The sequence below is a fragment of the Octopus sinensis genome, linkage group LG3, assembly GCF_006345805.1.
Source record: "Octopus sinensis linkage group LG3, ASM634580v1, whole genome shotgun sequence".
Taxonomy (NCBI): domain Eukaryota; kingdom Metazoa; phylum Mollusca; class Cephalopoda; order Octopoda; family Octopodidae; genus Octopus; species Octopus sinensis.
In genome coordinates this window covers 115,254,244-115,274,309 of record NC_042999.1, presented here as the reverse complement: position 1 = coordinate 115,274,309, position 20,066 = coordinate 115,254,244, and the positions used below count along the sequence as shown (strand labels likewise).

The window sequence follows — 20,066 nt, the reverse complement described above, 5'->3', positions numbered from 1 at the left end:
CACATAAGACTACATCAGTCAGCCAGTCCTGAAATGCACAATATCACAAGAATCATATGATTTTGAAAGTAATGAGGAACTCATTAATCTAAAAGACTATAACCTCTTCTTCTAACATTCATTTCTGTTCTGTAATAGAATCATAATGGGATTGGGTCAACTTTTTACTTACAAAATTTTCTATAGGATGTTAAGAGGAGTTAATAGTCCTACTATTAATTCCTCTTTGCTTTGAATTAACCCTTTCATTACTATATTTCTTTTGTTCCAATTAATTTTGAAAATAATGAAGAATTTAATAATTGATTCAGTCATTATTAAGCTGGTGCTTAGAACAGCAATTAACATGAAACTTTGAGAGAAAGTTTTAACTTCAATCACTTTAAAACAGAGAGTTTGTATCAAAGAACCAAGTGCAGTCTCAGACAAGTTGGTATCAAAAGGGTTAAAGCTAAATTTATGAGAGTACGTGATTAGCAATTAGACTATTTGGGATTTCAAGTCTCTGTAAACTCAAATCAGGCATTTTTTTAATTGGGAGGGAAGGTAGTGCTCATGGCCCTTCAGAGTTGCTGAACTAGCTTAGAAGTGGAAGGAAGGATCCTGAGGTGTGAGGATGTGATGTTAAACTGGGTGAAGGATCAAGTCTACCACCCAAAATTTCAAATCAGAACAAATATCACAAGGCATCAAGTCCAAAATTCTTGAAGTTTTACAAATCCACATTATTTATCAACCCAAAAGGATGAAAGGCAAAGTTGAATTCAGAGCACCCAGTGTCAAAAAGAACACTGAAAGGCACTCTAATGTACATGCTAACAACTCTATTGATTTGCTGCCCATTACTTTAACAAAAAGAAAGAAAGGTTAATTACATATTACATCACCTAACATATGATGTGATCAATTTTATTCTACATTTCTATTAACCAAGCAAGTGGACACTTTTAAGGACCGTTAACATTTAAAAGTTTAATTTCTCTAATCGGTTTTATTTAGATAGATGATTTCATTATAGCATGTAATAGTCATGTGCTTGAGAAGTTTAAATTCAACCACATGATTCTAGGTTCAGTCCTACTGTGTGGTACCTTAGGCAAGTGTCCTGTACTGTAGCTGCAGGCCAACTAAAGCTTTTTGAGTGGATTTGATAGATGGAAACTAAAAGAAGCCCATTAATAGCAGCAGCAAGAATAAAAAGAGTGTCCAGTTGTAATCCTCTCACAATATCCTTACTTAAATCTTTTACAATAAAAGAAATTGAGTATAAATAACATTTTAAAAACTCAAACAAAACTGAAATATCTTATTTATCAATAAAACTCAACTACTCCAATGTTTACCTTTACAAACAACAAAAGAAAAATTATATACACAGCCAACTAACATAAATAATCAAACCTATATATATATATATATATATATCGAGATAGATAGATAGATGAATGGATGTGTGTGTGTGTGTGTCTGTGTGTATTTTATTTGTCTTCAATGTTAAATATTGATGATGATATGTATTTATATATATACAACAAGCTTCTTCCAGTTTCTGTCATTTATAAGGCACTGGTCAACTTGCAGTTATAGTAGAAGACACAAGTTGATAGGGTCTGTGCAATGGGAGTGAACCCTAAAGCATGTGGTGTTAAAGTAAATTTTTTAACCACACCACCCAGAAGTACATATATTACAAAAATAATGAGTAGAAACCTAAAGAAGTCTTACTTTCCATCTTTTTGAGTATTCAGCCACAAAAGTTGGGCAAGTTCATAGAGATAAAAGCATTGCTGATATGTTGTAGCAGCAGATTTTGAAAGTTCAGTTAACATAGAAATGGCAAGATCTCTCTGGCTTTTCCTGAAAATACTAAAATACAGAAACAGAAAAATATTAAAAACAATTTGTAATTCAGACTACAGATTAATGGTTTCTGAAACCTATAGCTTTGGAAAATAGATGGTAGTATCAGTAGAGCGATTGAGAAAATACTTTCTAACGTTTGGTTATATCCCTTTAAGGATGGCAATTTTATCTTTCTTCCTCCAGTTACAGGATGGAATTGAAAACAAAGTTAGCCTCAGCAGAAATTTAACTCAGAGAACAGATAATTAGAACAAATACCACAAAGCATTTTAACTGACCCTTTTATTACTGCCAATTCATAACACTCCACTTTCTGAATGTTATATAAACAGTATATAAACCATTAACACAAACATCTTACATACTATTAACCATTGCATGTAATGATATTCAGTACAGTTCTCAACTAGATGAAGGAATAGCATATGCAAGGCTTTATATCTGCAGACTATCTACATGCAATAAGTCTGCTCCATCAGAATTGACTGGTGCTACACAAAACAACAACTATTTTTCTTTTAACAAGTAATGTTTAGTAAAATTAAAGCAGAAAATTAGCCCATCATAAATAATTTTCATAAATGTGTGAAAAAGAAAGCAGCCACTCCCATCCCCTCCCATGACCCAGTGGCCATGTCCTCTCTGATGCTCACCTTCTTGTTTGCTCTAGCACCCCCATCACTACCTTCCTTTTATCTTCTTCAGCTATGTAGCTCCTCTATCGCAAGACACCTGTGCTTGTCCTTCTATCATGCTTTAGTCTTCCAGCACTCAGTATAAAGCCACCCACCTCCACCTTCCCAGATACTTCTTAGTAGCAAGAGCTTTTTCCCCTGCTCTTTTTTATCTTGTAAGCTATAGGGCAACCTCGCTGGTGCTAGTGGTATGAAAAAAGCACCAAGTACACTCTTTGAAGTGGTTGGCATTAAGAAGGGCATCCAGCCATAGAAACCATGCTGATGATGACACTGGAGCTATGCAGCTTTCTGGTTCCATCAAATTATCCAACCCATATCAGCATGATTATGTAAATACCTCCTCAACTCTGAGAGACTGTCAAGAGTCAGTGCTTAACTCTGATTGCTTGTCTTGAAATATAAGAGATAAATATTAACTGACTAGAACACAAGCCTATTAACATTCCCAAATGATCTGGCATCATTCCCCAACAGCTAAGAAAACACAATGAAATGCCTGCAGTGAATTTGAACTTACACAGATATCCAATACATTTCCCACTAAACCATCATTAAAATGAAGGGCTCTTCTAGATTTTGCATCTTCAACTTCATTTGAAAACTTTGTAAATTGAATATGACCAAAATGTTTCAAGAATATTTAAATTTCTTTTCAGAGAAAAAACAAAAATTTAAGACATGAGTAATTGCTAGCAAAGTAAGCAATGAGTAAGTTGTGACCAGAGAATTTCAAATTTGCATAACTATCTATCTGTACCAATATGGAATAGATAAATATAAAATACAAAAAGTGAATAATTTTATATTAATAAACAACAAAATTTTCCAAACCTGGAAGATTGATACATCTGCCATTCTTTTTCTAGAAGTTGATTCAAATTTATTTTAGCTTTGTCTGATGCTCCAACATTTTCTTCAACGTATGTCTTCAAAGTTCTAAAAGAAATAGAGCTTCAATTAAAATTAGCATCTATACTGAGAACTGAAACAGGATCCAACATATAAGTTAAAAAAAAGTACATTTGCACTTCATGAACTTCTGAGGAGTACTGGTCAAGGAGTAATTAACCAGGAAGACAGTAAATTTTCATGGGAAGAGCAGTATTGGAATGCAAAGTTACATCCATGGGGTATAGTATTTGTTGCTGTACACAACAATAATCTCAGTGCTTCTCGGTTGAATTTTATCAGAGAACCCATTGATCCACTTGGCACAATATGCAAACATTCTAAGTGCCCTTCTTAAGGATCACAAATTTTCTAGAGGTGGAAGTTCTTATAGTATGGCATAATGATACACTTCCCCACACAGTATCCAAGGACATTAATCAAATCCACAGTTTTTGAGTTGTTAACTGTTAAGTGTATCCACCTAATGACCTTCAGAAATCCATTTACATTTGGTCATGCTCCACTTGTGCACAATATAATCATCCAGGAATGATCATATTGTGAAAATAAGAGTAAGGCACCATGCAAGAATTTATTCAACTCAACTGTTTAATTACAGTTCAGAATATATTGTGGTTGCATGTGTTATTACAATGGTTGTCTCTACTTCCAGTTGTACCATTCAGTTCCTGTTGTAAGTATGGAAACCTACACATATGCACCTTAAATAAAGTGACAATGCAAGGAGGAAATGCTAAACATGGAAGTAAAGCCTAGAACCAAGAGACATCAATGTAACCCAAGCAAAACACAAATGCTTTACTTAGCAAGAAAGACTAGATTCTCCTGCTATATGGGAAGTGACTATGCTTGATATGCAGAAAAAGAGTTGATAGGAATTCAATACAGCGTAGCCAATGTGTGAAAGGGCATGACTTAGTGATTAGGGGAGTGGACTTATAACCATAAGGTCATGGGTTCAACTCCTGGATTGAGCAGTATGTTGTGTCCTTGAGCAAAGTATCTGAAATGAGTACAGACTGAATGCTGGTACACCGCTCTCCCACTAGCTGCCATATTTTGAATGTACTGCTGGATCAAAGACAGAGTGGAATGACAGGATGTCTGTTCACACCTACATCAATACCTAAGACAATTAGCAAAAGCATAGTACATTCAACAATGTCAGACTAATTAATGGGTGACAGCTGTAGTTTTATACACAATGTAAACTGAAGGTGAACAAAGAGTCTAGTGGGATCATAGACAGGCTGACAAAGAAAACTTTGATGTGACAGTTGAACATAAGTAAACATTAAGAGCACTTGTGAAATTAATTCTTTCAAATGCTCAGTAGGCTCAATAGAAGTAACTGAAAGGTCCTCTTAATAATATGACTTAATAAGTAGTGAAGGTGGGTGCTCTAAAAGTATAATAGGCAGGATAAGAACAGTATGGAAAACACTTAGAAAGTTATTACTTCTGATGGTAAAAAGGACTTTCTCTGGATGAGGATAGATTGTATGACACAAATGTACATGGTGTAATGGTGCATGATAGCAAAATGTGGGCACTGAATGGAGAAGACATGCAAAGGCTAGAAAAAAATGGAGTAAGCATGCTCGACTGAATGTGTAATGTTAGTATACATGAATGACAAAGCATAAGCTGAGATAAAAATTGAGCATAAGAGGTCATCATCCCCATTTAACGTCCATTTTCCATGCTGGCATGGGTTGGACAGTTTGAAAGAGGTCTGAAAGACCAACAGCTGCACCAGGCTCCAATCTGATCTGGCAATGTTTCTACAGCTGGATGGCCTTCCTAATGCCAACCACTCCGAGAGTGTAGTGGGTGATTTTTATGTGCCAATGGCACAGGAACCAGTCAGGCGGGCCTGGCATTGATCACACTTAGATAGTGCATTTTACGTGCCACTGGCACAGGAGCCAGTCAGGGGGTACTTTTTACGTGCTACCGGCATGGGAGCCAGTCAGGTGGGCTTGGCATCGATCACATTCGGATAGTGCTTTTTTATGTACCACCGGCACAATCATATGAAATATGCAAGGAAGACTGCACTGCTATGGACATGTGATGACAGCTGGGTAAAGAAGTACCAAGTAATTTAAGTGAAAGGAACCTGCAGAAGAATATCAAGGAAGACATGGAAAAAGTAGTGACAGCTGATTTCAGGATGCTGAACCTAATGAAGGACATGAAACGTACTGCATCAAGTGATGAGGCACTGTGCATAAGATCAATCCAACCCATGCCAACATGGAAAATGGACATAAAAATAATAATGATAATGAACCTAATAACCAAAATTACATACTTATTAGTTAGGTCTGAGTCTTTATTATGTTCTTTTTTTATGCGTATCCACATTTTCAAAGCTGCAACCATCGCTGCATCTGTGTTGATACATAAACAACTTATGACAGTTTTTAATGCTTTTTCCCAGTTTCCACATCTTTTGTAGAATTCAGCAAGATATTCATGGGTCTTTATATAGCTCTGAAAAAAGTAAAGATTACATGTAATATATTCTTGGGGGTATGATTAAGCATATAAATTTTCCCATGGAAAATAATTTATAAAAATTAAACAACATACCTAACAAAAGTGTAAACATTAAAAATGTATTACATTGATATTTCTTTAGTTAAGTAGAATAAATTTATGGTATTCAAAGATTACCTGAAATTCTAAGATCAGATTAATGAATTTTAAGCTTAATTCCTGCACTCAGATATTTTTTAATAATATTGCAGCTGTTGAATTACACAATGTTATAAATACTAGCTTCTACATCAATTAAAGATCTATAATCTTATTTAAAATCTGCTGCTTTGCAAACTAAGCAAAAACAGTAAAGCAGGGAGGGAACAGTAAAAGCCTCTGCATTTTCTTTTCAGCAAATTTTAATGAAGCCAGGTTTAAATCAGTAAATTATTTTACCATGATACTAGCAATGAAAATACATTTCCATCCTTCTGCTATGCGATGTGAACTTAAATGACAGGTTCTTTGCAAATATTTGAGGAAAATGACTAAGTAAATAGTTGTAAATGAAATAAATAGATGCAGGCATGGCTGTGTGATTAAGAAGTTTGCTTCCCAACAATGTGACACTAGGACAAGTGTCTTCTAATATAGCACAAGGCCAACTGAAGCCTTGTGAGAGAATCTGATAGACAGAGACTGAAAGGAACCTGATGTGTGTGCATGTGCACATGCACATGTGTGTCTTTGTTTCTTTGTCTTGACATTACATTAGTGTATACAAATATCACCTCTCTCTCTCTTTCGGAGAGGCACTGAGCAGCTATACGCACACATACACACACGGCAGTAACTTCCACCTACCGAATTCAATCACAAAGCTCCGGTCGGCTCAGGGCTATAGTGGAAGACACCTACCCAAAGTGCCACGCAGTGGGACTGAACCCAAAACCATGTAGCTAGGAAGCAAGCTCCCTAACCACACAGGAAATATTACCTTGCTTGGAAACAAGTGGAAGCTTGGTGACAGAGAGGACATCAGGAAGGAAATCAACCTCAACAAATCCCATCTGACCAATGCAAACATGGAAAAAGTGTATGTTAAAATGATTACAACTCAGTGACTTACCTGCTCAACATTCTCTCCATAAGTCTCCTGAATACTCAGCAGGTCAATTGATAGCTCATAGAAGCCTATTCCAGGCTTGTTATAACCATTAATGTAACAAAAACGGCCAAAATTTCTCAACCATTGTCCTAGATGAAAAGAATCAGCAATAACAAAATTGTTTTATCTATATAGGTTCCATTTAAATTTCATTTCTTGGATCAGAAGTTTTTTGTCAGACTGCTCTGGCACAACATGAGTCTCTCCAACCCATAAGCTATCAATTTTAGTGTACCACAAAACTCAGTTATATCTTACATTTTGTTCCTTCTGTACATTAAAAAAAATTTTACTCTTACACACACACACATTTTTAATTAAACAATACCGTGCTTCAGTTCTTAACCTTCCAAACATACACACAGACATCCACACAACCTAGATACCTTGCACCAAATTTCCAGAGGATGCATATGGATGAGGACAGCTGTGTAAAAATGTGCCAAGCTCTAATTGTTGAGGGAACCTGTGGAAAAGATAAACCCAAAAAGATGTGGGATGAAGTAATGAGAAAGGATCTTTGGATACTGGGCCTCACTGAGGAAATGACAAGGGTTTGAGAGTTGAGGCGATTTGCTGTACTTGAGAAAAAGCATCAAGCTAAGTCATCCATACATACAGGCTTGTCTTTTACAGGTGCCATTGCCACATAAAATGCACTCATACTGATGCTGCATAAATGCACTTGCTGGCACATAAAAAGCACCCAGCACACTCTATAAAGTGGTTGGCATTAGGAAGGGCGCCAACTGTAGAAACCATGCCACAACAAACAATTGGAGTCTGGATAGCTCCTGTCGAACCATCCAACTCATGGAAAACAGACATTAAACGAAGATGATGAAGACAATGATTATAACTTCATTAACAACCTTCAGCAGATGCATTACAACTAAGTTACCTTCAGCAATATCAAGACCAAATCACTACAATCATGTATTTCACATGAACTTTGTACACATGAACAAAACAGCTAACTCCCAACCCTGCTACAGATGTAAAGTCATAAGCTCTGATGATCACTAAGGGTCACCATACATTTACAACACTGTTTATTGTTAGAACTGCAATCTAAACACTGCTTTGTCTTCACAATCAGAAAATACTTCAGCTCTGATCTGTTGCAGACCATCTACAAAACAGAAGTGTGATCTACAATTTTCTATTGTTTTCATATATGTGGAATAGTGACGCTACTGCTGCTGCTTTGCAAGCAAATGTTCCAAACAAAATTTTTTTTTAAATTATTGTTGTGTAGTTAATAGCAATAGAACCTGATTGAAATAGCATTCCCATCTGTCCATGTTGGTATATATTGTGTAAATGTCTATTCATTCTTGCAGGCATTAGATAATTCAAGATCTGCCACTGTTATACTTGGCTCAAAGTGTATGATTTATTGGAATATATAAGCAGCTTCCACTAGCTATCAACAAACATGGATATTTCCATTTCAACAAATATTTAAGAGAAACATTAGTTTTTATGATAAATATTTAAGATTATTTCCTGAAAAACTAAATACTCACCTATAAAGATAAGATGCTTTTCTAGAATCTTTTTTGTAACATCATACAAATGTGTTACTTCAGAAAAGTATATTCTGGCAACCCTTTCTGCTTCATACAACCACTCTTCAGCGTCATCTTCAAAACAAGAAAAAAATTATGACTCCAGTCTTTATTTTGCTGTTTCAGAAAAGTTAGCTTTAAAGGTTTAAAGATGACATCTTAATACATGATAATAACCTAAATAAGTATCTCTCGTAATGGGACAGAACCACAGATTTGTCAGAAAGGGAGATATATATATTTCATTAACTTCAAAGATTTGAACTTAGAATATTTCTTTATGAAAAGCAATAGTCACATAAACTTACCTGTTTTTATGAGGCTATACAAAACCTCCATGTAGACAACATATGTATTACGTATGAACACATTATATTTTCCTGTCCGGTTTGCATTATTATTCTCAGCCTCATCAGGCTTTTTGTGAAGTACAGAAACACTCATATCCAGTAATTCTACTACTGTGAGAAACATATTTTTCTCAAGCTGACCAGTCTTAAAAGGCTCCCACTGAGAGAAGCAATCAATAAATATTCCATAGGCATCATTAATTAAATTACTTAAGTTTGAACTGAAATTGATCTCAGTGGTTACACCTTTAAGTTTACTGTTTACATTTTCAATGCAGTTAAATAAGAAGTTGATATCAAAGTCCTTTGTCTCATGTTGTTGTAATAACAAGATGGCATCACATAAACAAGTTAAACCTTTTAATAAGTTATCACCTTTCTTTGTGTTTTGTTGAAGAAATGATTGAATTTTCTTAAAATTAGCCTTAGAATTTTGGTAGTGTTTACCATAAAAATAGATAAAACGTGCATGATGTATGTGTAATTCTAGAACATCAGTTAAAAACTTGTTTGGTTCTTGTTCAGAGAGCAATGATGAATGAACACACTTTAGAATATTGTCCCAAATTTCTGCAGATTCGCAATTTATCATGTCAGTACTATTCCCATTGTTTTGCTTACGATATCTTTCAAAAGTTCGACCTAACTCCGAAACTAATAAAGAAATGTTCTGATTATTCAAAGTTAATAATTTCAATGCCATATGTCGGATTCCGAGTGTTAATTGAAAATTTGTAAACTCCTTCTGCATTTCAAGTTTAACAGCAAAATTCAGTAGATAGGGAGATTTAATTAAAGTAGACACATCCTGATTGGTAGATTTTAATTCAATCAACTCAGTGTAGAATAATTCTGAGAATTTTAAGACGTAGTCAACATAATCAACCTAAAACAGAAAAAAGAAAACAGTTTAGTTCATTTACAACATAATAGTATTTTCAAAATAAGAAAACCAGAAATAAAATCCAAAGACAAAAATCAAAAACCTTTTAAAACATAGAAACAAAAACATGAAGATAAATACTGCAATGGATTTATAATAAATCAATAAATCCAACATCCATTCACTTTTCCTGTCATTTAATTGTTTTTAGAAAATCTGCAAATTTGATCATTTGCAAAAAAATTCCTTGAAGTTTTCAATGATGCAAAGATAAAACTGCATATTATATGCAGTTTTGCTTTTAGCGTAATCTTTATATATAAAAGTGAAGTTGTGTGTCTGTCTCCTATGATTTAGATTCCTAACTACTCCCACATTTTGCGGTGCAGTTTAACCAACTGCATCTTATAGTCGTGATTCATATCGAGCCCTTCTGGGTATTAGCGCACGTCTACAAGTCTACGATTTTAAAAATAATTTACCATCATTTTTTTCCATTTTAATGCATTTTTTCGCTATTATATAAGGGAAGTAACTCTCTAAAAATGTCTACGATGAGTCAACGATTTTTTTAAAACTTTACCATTTTTTTTCCATTTTTAATGCATTTTTTTGCTATTTTTTGGCTATAACTCTCTAAAAATGCTTATATAGTTATTTCCCTTACAAACCTGAGCAACGCCGGGCGATACTGCTAGTGATCTATAGAATATGAACTATTTTGGCAGATTTATGATAATTGCATTGAGGAAGTTCCCAAATCTATAAAACAATAAGCAAATTCAAATGTAATCTTTGAACTTTACTGGGGTAGGCTATAAAAATGTATCTACTTTAAAGTCAACTTGTATGGAAGACAATGCAAAATGTAAACATTTCTATTAAACTTCCATCATTATCAAATATTTTCATTCTTTTTTTAAAAAAATGTATATGACAGTTCATTACAATAATTATAGTACTTAAATATTTATCTTTAAAGTTTTTTTTAAAGTGTTTATTCACATTTCAATAAAGATAATATCCAAGTATTATCCATATTGATTATTTAAGTTAATCTTCTTACTAAACTATTTAAGTAGTATTTTTGATATTGGAAATATTACATTCTGGCTTTCTATTCTGAAGGTTGATGACTAATTCCTCATGTCAATCAGTTGTACCAAATATTTAATATATCACCACCACTACAGAAAAATGTAACATCATTAGAGTGACCATGTCTCTTAAATGCACATCAATTAGCATGGACAATAGATAACTAATTTCAAGTCATTCAATCCTGAATATGGCGACATCATTGAGAAAAAAATGGGTAACAATTTGTTCTCATGAATTATGCACCATTATCATTTAATGTCCATTTTCCATGCTGGCATGGGTTGGATGGCATGACAGAGGACTGCACCAAGCTGCACTGTCTGTTTTGGCATGGTTTATATGGCTGGATGTCTTTCCTGATGCCAATTACTTTACAAATTGGACTGAGTGCTTTTCACATGGCACCAGCTCCAGTGAGGCCTGTCTCTAATATTTAAGTCTAAAAATCTAGGAAAAAAAAGTGTATATACATGAAGAAATATGGTAGTAAGGAGAATGACAGAAAGAAGTTGGAATTCAGAGTAGCCAGGATATCTTAAATGGTTTAGAAATATATGAGAGAATTGTGTCTCAGAGAAGAATAGTAGGAATTTGCCTTTCAAGAGGTGGATTAAATGCCCAGGAGGTTTATTCTTGAAAAAACAACGTTACCAATGAGTTTGCATTTCTTATTATGTTTTGATTATTGTATTTATACCTAAAGGAGGAAGCTAGCAGAATCATTGGTGTGTCAGGCAAAAAGCTTAAGGTCATTTGTTCTGGTTCTTTATGTTCTGTGTTCAAATACTGCCATGGTCAACTTTGCTTTTTATTCTTCAGAATCAATAAAATAAAGTATCAGTCAAGTACTGGGGTTGATAGTATCAACAAATCCCTTCCCCCTGAAATTACTGGCCTTGTGCCAAAATTAGAAAGAATTATTACACCCATACTTACTGTTAATAACAGTGTTATGATATTGGAAGGTACATATACATTCCTGGGACCTCTAACTAAACTTGGTTTCTTACAATCTGATCTACACCATAATTTTCTGCTTACTTCCTTTTGTTGCTCCAAATGTAGATCTTGTCAATAATAGTCTCTATTGAATATTCACAAACTGTAACAATAACTGCTTCAGCCCACACCTTGCAAGTTTAGCTGGCCTCTTTCGTATGAGATTTCTTGAGTGGTTTTACAATAGCCCTCCGCCCACTTCCCTGTCCTATCATGTCACATATTCTAAATACCAGAATATTGTCAAACTGTAAAAATCAAATAAACCAAAGTGATGCAAGCATGTCTCTCAACTTTTTACATCATTCAAATGAAATGGGTGGGGGACAGAGATATACAGAATATCTAAAGCAAACAAAAGAAATGAAAACAGTCAAATATTTCAAGGAGTTAACTAACCAATCTTCTTTTAACCTGAACTGGTTGAGAGGTCATGAGGAGAGCAATGTTAATTTATAAGACATAAGATAAAAAGGCAAATAACTGCCTCCCCATTACATGATTTCATTATTTACTTTTTAACACAGGCAATCAGTTCATCTTTCAAGTTAGCACTCACAGGTATAATGAATGTGATAACATGATTCCAGCTGAGAGCAAGACCAAGGAATACATACAGTACCATCATAACATTCCATATTATCAAGCAACAATATTTCCTGCTGAACATTTTTACAAGTTTGAATTACTTCCCATGCCACTGGCACAATTCCAGCTCAAGTCACAGTATTTATATATCATCATCATTTAACCTCTGTCTTCCATGCATGCATGAGTAGAACAGTTGACAGGAGCCGGTCAGGTAGAAGACTACCCCAGGCTACTGTGTCTGTTTTGGCAGGGTTTTTATGGCTGGATACCCTTCCTAACACCAACCACTCTGCAGAATGGACTCAGTACTTTTCACGTGGCGCTAGTACAGGCAAGGTCAGTTTTGGCATGATTTTTACAGTTGGATGCCCTTCCAAATGCCAACAACTTTACAGTGTGGACTGGTTGCTTTTTACACTGGCAGGGTCACCAAGTAACTCACAAAACAAGGAATTTTGAGAGGAGCAGGGGCGTTGGAGGAAGGGATCTTGTGTCAGATGATGAAAGGTTAGAGTGTGACAAAGATAGAAATAGGTTCCTTGCTATAATGGAGGGAGCATTGGAGGAGGTGATCTGATGTCAGATGATGAAAGGTTAGAGCGTGACAGAAAAATAGAGAGGCAGAAACAGGTGTCTTGCTATAGAGGAGGTACATGGTTATTGAGAGATAGAGGGGAGGAAGAGAGAGAGAAGAGAAAGAGGACAGAAACAGTAGTGCTGATGCAAAGGAGATACTTGGTTACCTAGTGAAAGGGAAAAGCAAGAGAATGAGAGAGAGAGAGAGAGAGAGTGATCAAGAATAAGGGCAGAAATAGGTGTGCTGCTGTAGAGGAGATACATTGCTACCCAGCCAGAGGGAAAAGCAAGGGAAAGCAGCGATACAGTGAGCAGGACAGTGAGGGTAGGGAAGAGGAGTGAGACAATCATAGTTTATGAAACGGAAATGTGAAGAAGAGAAAGATGCAGTTTAGAGGAGATGTAGTTCAGTTTCTCGGAGTGGGGTGTGTGAAAAGTTTATTGTTACCTGTGGGTGGGCCACAACACATCTAGCACTGTGTCACTGACATGGGCAGGTCTTCTCTTGAACCTCATATCACCAAACATCTCAGTCCATTGTCATTTCCTCTGTAAGCCCTAACATCTTAAGATTGGTCCTCCCCACTTCATCCCATGTCTTCTTGTGTCTCTATTTTCCACAGGTACCATCCACTTTCAGTGACAGACACTTCTGTATACAGCTGTCTTTATTCATACGCATCACATGTCCAGACCAACACATTCTCCTCTCTTGCATGCCACATTTAATTCCTCTCATGCTTAACTTTTCTCTCAACAGTTGTGCTTTGTCAATCATGCACACTGATATTGCAAATCCAATGGAACATACTACCTTCATCCCTCTCCACTTTACATGTATATAAACAGACACTTTATTTCTCTATTATAAAGTATATAACAAAACCACTTACCACTTTTGTAATACATGCCAGAACCACATGGAATATTTTAGAGATGAAACAAGGATCAGTGAGTTTGATATGTTTCTGAAGCTTCTTGAAGTAATTGTAGCTGAGATCCACAATAGACAACAAGGTAGGCTGAGGTCCATCTTCTTTGATGCTGGTCACTGATGTACGAAGAACAGAGACAACAAAATGGCCGTAGTATTTCAAGGTGGTGTCATTGGATGACTCTGATGACTGCAATAAGTAGTCCTACAAAACAATTGTAAACATTGATATGACACAGGGGAGAAGCTAACATTTAAAATTCTGAGGGTTCAAATTGCATGGTATTTATGTTCAAAAGGTGGTGGAGTACAAGATTGTTTTATTGATATATACACAGTGACTGAAATACAACAGTTTTAGACACTAAAAGGAAAAGATTTTGCTGACTTGGCTAAACTACTGGCACCACTGATAGAGCTTTTCACTGCGTGAATTTAAAAAAATAAGAACCCTCCAGGCTGCTACAAATGTTAAGGCCTTTCCAACTCTGAGTATCTCTCCAGGTGAATGCATAAACACAATGTAGCAAAGACCTTAACCCAAATACTAGCCTTACTTTTCAGAACTAGAAAATATTTCTACCCACACCAGCTAAGTCTCTAAAGTTCAGGGGGAAACCACAATAGAGTACTGCTAGCACATCCGGGACAGTACTGTTGCTATACACACAGACTTCTTAAACTACATCCAAAGAAGACTAACTACCTAACTGAAGAGATGAAGTCGCTCATCAACACATTCCAATTTCTGATTCACAGACATACTATCCTCTCTCTCTCTCTCTCTCCAACTTTTTATCACTACAACAATACTCTCTTCTACTTGAAGTTTGTAGATCCACCACTCATATTTTAAACAGTCTACCTCCAGGACCCACAAATTACTACACTCATGCCTTCTTTCCCAGAAATTGGTCCCAACAACCTCTAACATAACTTGTCCAAAAGGAATATTAATCATGTCAATCATACTGGTCTTGGGAGGGCTTGCAAAGGTCATGGGTACAGTCCCTTGCTCTCAACCAATTTAATAATAATGCTTTCAATTAAAGACACAAGGCCTGAAATTTGGGGGGAACAGACTAGTCGATTACATCAAACCCAGTGTTTCACAGGTACTTAATTTATTGACCCTGAAAGGACAAAAGGCAAAGTCAACCTCGACAGAATTTGAACTCAGAATGTAGCAACAAGTGAAATACTGCTAAACATTTCATCCAGCATGCTAACGATTCTGCCAGTTCGCTGTCTTAATAATAATAATAATCCTTTCTACTAAAGTCACAAGGACTGAAATTTGTGGGGCGGAGACTAGTTGATCACAGTGACCCCAGTGTTTTACTGGTACTTAATTTATCGACCTCGAAAAGACGAACGGCAAACTCAACCTCGACAGAGTTTGAACTCAGAACGTAGTGACGAGCAAAATACCTTTAAGCATTTTGTCCAGTGTGCTAACAATTCTGCCAGCTCGCTGCCTTAATAATAATAAGCTTTTCTACTAAAGTCACCAGGACTGAAATTTGGAGGTGGGGACTAATCGATTACATCGACCCCCAGTGTTTCATTGGTACTCAAAAGACCCCCGAAAGGATGAAAGGCAAAGTCGACCTAATAATAATAATATCTCTCAAAGCCCTGTGCCTTATGGGAAAGGAAAAGGGCATATTTTAGATATTCTTTTCAAAAAGCTTCGGTTTTTATTTTTATTTTTACCTTCCCCACTTCCATTCTATTTTCCTTATTCATGAGGTGTGGGACATCGAGGAACAACTGTTCGAAAACAACCCCGAGAATAAAACATCTCACTCTTCCTTGGACAAATGGGTATCAAATTTTTTCAGAATTTTTCTTTTTTTTCAAATATATGCGGAAAAATACAGAGATTATGATTCTGAAAAAAATTCCAAAAATTTTTCTACTTAGGGTTAGGGTTTTAGGGTCAAGTTTACGGAAAAAAATGAAGAAATGGGGGTGGGGCAAAAAATTTCAAAATTACGATTTTTGGCAATTTTCCGGAATCTCCGTATCCGAAAACGTGGGTTTTTTGACAAAAAAAAATTTAAAAAACAATCATTTGCGAGAAAATGGTGGGGGACGGAAGAAATCTTTCCCTGAAATATTTCAAATATAAAATTAAATCTCCTAAATCTCTAAATAAAATGTTCGTTAATGCTAGCTCAATCGCAGTCCCAATATTAGAATAAAAATATATTTAGAAGTTACTCGCGTCCATTTTACAAAATACCTTTCCCAAACACATCAATCTTCTCCAAAGTATGGAATGAATTATTGCAAAATATGGTATTATTTTTAACATTGTTTTATTAATACTAAATGCCATAGTTATTCTATCAACAACTTTCAAATTTTAATCACCAAATTACTGTAAACAGTCAAATTAATTAATCTAAATATATGTATATTTTTTAAATCGAATTGTAACTCAAACGGAAAAAGATCTAATTATGCATCTCAGACATTGAACCCAGGGGGGTTTTTTCCATCCATGTGAAACTAATACATTATTCATGCTATCACAGGTGAAAATAATTGATTTTGTTTAATTTTACAATCAAAATAGTAACATATTTATGCATGTTCAATTAGGTTTGCACTTTATTCCACACTGTGTAATTGTTTACAATAGCTTCGTTCTCACAAATTCAAATAACTTTCTATTATTCTTTCGTAAGATCACACTTACCAAGTACGAGAGATCGAGGCACTCTGCCTTTTACAATTGCGGAGTCAATAAAATAAGTATCAGGCGAGCATTAGGATTGAAGTAATCGACTATCCACTCCCCTAAAATGCTGGTCTTGTGCCAAAATTTGTAACTTGTGGTTAATAAAATACATTATTATTATTATTTAAATTAAATTTTCTGAGTTAAACAATATATAAATCAAAACAAAACTTGTAAGAAATTTTTATTCTGCAGCCCCTGATATTAACCTAGTTTTATATTTATTAGGCATTTTAAAATATTGATTTCTTACAAAAGGAACAAGGCCTTAAATTTAGGGGAGGGTATCGTCGATTTATATCAACCCCAGCATTAGAATGGTACATTATGTTATCGATCTCCGATAAATGAAAGGTAAAGTTGATCTCGTGAAATTTAAATTCAGCATTTTAAAATAATAACTGGCGATCAAAGTTGCATCATAGCAATAAGCTTTATTTAAAGATTTTGTGCTGTATTTTCTTCAATTCATTGCACTACTACACTGATACAACGTACAAGTCATATAATACTGAAATTAAATAATGCTGAAATTAAATATCACGTACCTTAAGTTGCGCATAGACTTCTTTACATTTTCGATTTTTTAGAGATTGTATAATATCCTTCCCTTCCTCATGAATTTTGGTATCTTTAAAGATGTGCATATTCAGATTTGTGTGTGTGATACTTTTTATAAGTATAAAACAAATGTATGTTTTTAATATATTTTAAGATAATTATAATGTAGAAGAAATAATGTACAAATATTTCGGAATGGTGAATTCATTTTCTTTGATAAATATAAGCAGGTTTAAATTAACCGCCGTTAGAGATCCGCAGTGAATAATAACAATAATACTAAATAAGTAAATAAATGTTTCGTAAATTTCACAATTCTTAAACTTTAACTATTTTCTTCTAAATAATCACGATTTATTAAAATATTTTTTTAATTGTAGAAATAATTAATAACTAATGTTTAGTTTATGTATTATGTTTATTTTACAAAGACTATTTTTACATTAAGTGGATTACCGGAGCAAATGTTTATGTGTTAGCTTGAGCATTGGCAGAGTGATTCTGTAACAGTGTGGAAAACAATGGAAAGCAGCATGTACCCGTGTTGTATTGCACCTATTGATACAACTTTCCTTCGGGAAAAACCACTCATAGGTGGGAGAGTTTTAACAGAAGAAATGGTTTTGAAATCTTCCAATGTGAAATCATTAACTGCTGTAGAACGTTTAAATCTCTGGTAAATTTTTATTTCGTTGTTTTCTTTGTAATTCGAAGATTTGTTAGTAAACAATTAGTTCTGTGGAGAACCTGGAAATCAATTACCATTCTATTTATGGGAATAATGGTTCTTAGATTTCATTCTATTTCTCTTTCTCAAATTCTGTTTTATTTCAAAGGCATGTTTTTTTATTTAAAGATACGCTTGTCTTAATTTGATGTCGGTTGCATTTCTTATATTATATAAAAGAAATTAGATTATTTTTAATGAATATAAACTACATGTATTTTTTGTTTCGATTGGAAACAAAAATTGCATATATATATATATATATGTATGTATGTATGTACACGCACATATCAATTTTATCCAGCTTCTGGGCCCATTCCTACTTCTTTGAGAGAAAAAAAATGTCTATACATATATAAAATATAGACAGTGCTCCGTAACCTAACACTTCAGCTGTCACACTACGAACCATCAAAAGAGCATCTACGTGATGGATCGCCTTCGTAGAAATAGCAGCCAAATCTCCCTTAACCACTTCTTATCGCCTAAGCAAATGACACATTCGAAAATGTAGTCTTAGACGGGATGCTCACGGCTGCAATGTCTTTGATGACGAAGTTTGACTTGAGGCTATACAATCATAACTATTTAATTCAACTATTTAGTTGGTGCCCTCCATCCACATTAGTTATCAACTGATGAATAATCACGACGAAGATTATATGATCAGATTTTGACTCATTTACTGGGCCTGATTTACAAACGTCGTTACGGATGAACATAAACATAACATTTCTCTAAATCAATATTTGCATACACGTATATGAATACAATATTTCTTCCTTGAAATATACCTGGTGTGTAGACAGGCGAGTGTTGACTTTAATTGCTAAAAGATTTTCATACGTTACGCAATTTTACTTGAAACTTGACACATGACAAAGAGACTATGGTGTGTGTGTGTATATAACACTATACTCCCGCCTATCAGATTATCGGTTGTCTGTTTGTCTCAGAAATGATTCATACTAATCCAAACTTATATGATTCTCACCATCACAACTCTTCTGATATAACTGACGACAAACTATTCCATATGTATGCTTCTGTCCTGATTATTTGGGAACTTATTTACAAATACTGATATTTACACATCTTGTATAAGAATCATCTTCATAGAAGAAAGAAATGACACTAATTCCAAATAAATCGAGCAAACTCTTAAATGTTCCGTTGCTGGCACTTAGGTTACTAACACAGTTGTCAATATTCTATGTCTAGACATGCTTCTTGTCGTTAATTTTTTTTTTTTTGGTGCGTTATTTTACTGTTTTTACGAGACGGGTGCAATACTGAACATTTATTGGGAAAGGGGCACGGAATTTGGGGGAGGGGTTAAAAAATGTAAACAAATTAAAATTTTGGTGCACAGAATTCTTTCACAGTGAAAACAACCACTCAGTTCTTTACCCTTTTCATTCTTCATAAAGTAGTGATAGCTATTACGAAAGTCCGTCGGTCACTTTCGAGATGGAGGTAATAAAATTTCTAGTTTCGTTATATGTGTGTGACTTGTGTCAGTATCTATGTATGCGTACCCACATTTCTTCTTTTTTTTTCCACATTAAATTGCTGTATAATCATATTCTACACCATCTTAGAGGTATTTGTAGAAATTTTCAGCAAAGAAAAATACACGTTTTTCCTGGGAGTTATGAGGAAACAAGTCGACATGTGGGAATTATCCGAAACTCCTCTCACCTTTCACCTCCGAAATAATTTTGGTAAATTTAGAGGAATGTGTTTTCTTTTTTTCTTGACTTAGAAGTGGAATGGCAGTGTCCATAACACTTTTGCATGATCTCTGAGACTAGTAAAGGAGGGAGAATGGAGGAGTAAACCGCAACTGATAGATTGCTCTTTTAGGTTCAGTGCATCAAAGCATTACTTCACACA

At 34.8% G+C, this 20,066-nt stretch overlaps 2 protein-coding genes across 3 annotated transcripts in view; one reads left to right on the top strand and one right to left on the bottom strand.

Annotated features, from left to right (window-relative positions):
• Nucleotides 1–17,658, bottom strand: part of LOC115209522 — a 55,086-nt gene extending 37,428 nt beyond the window's left edge. Inside the window, exons 1-8 of the mRNA XM_029777951.2 lie at nt 17,431–17,658; nt 14,093–14,338; nt 9,008–9,935; nt 8,658–8,774; nt 7,090–7,217; nt 5,791–5,972; nt 3,393–3,497; nt 1,726–1,866 (exon numbers count right to left, since the gene is read on the bottom strand). Coding sequence (XP_029633811.2) covers nt 1,726–1,866; nt 3,393–3,497; nt 5,791–5,972; nt 7,090–7,217; nt 8,658–8,774; nt 9,008–9,935; nt 14,093–14,338; nt 17,431–17,529 — 1,946 coding nt within the window. The 5' untranslated portion in view covers nt 17,530–17,658. The remainder of the gene's footprint in view (nt 1–1,725; nt 1,867–3,392; nt 3,498–5,790; nt 5,973–7,089; nt 7,218–8,657; nt 8,775–9,007; nt 9,936–14,092; nt 14,339–17,430) is intronic.
• Nucleotides 17,659–17,895: 237 nt separating this feature from the next.
• Nucleotides 17,896–20,066, top strand: part of LOC115209265 (cilia- and flagella-associated protein 410) — a 46,370-nt gene continuing 44,199 nt past the window's right edge. The window contains exon 1 of one of the 2 annotated variants that reach the window (XM_029777566.2): nt 17,896–18,119. In XM_029777566.2, the coding sequence (XP_029633426.1) occupies nt 17,965–18,119 (155 nt within the window). In that variant the 5' untranslated portion in view covers nt 17,896–17,964. The remainder of the gene's footprint in view (nt 18,120–20,066) is intronic. The other variant, XM_029777565.2, reaches the window with a different exon arrangement.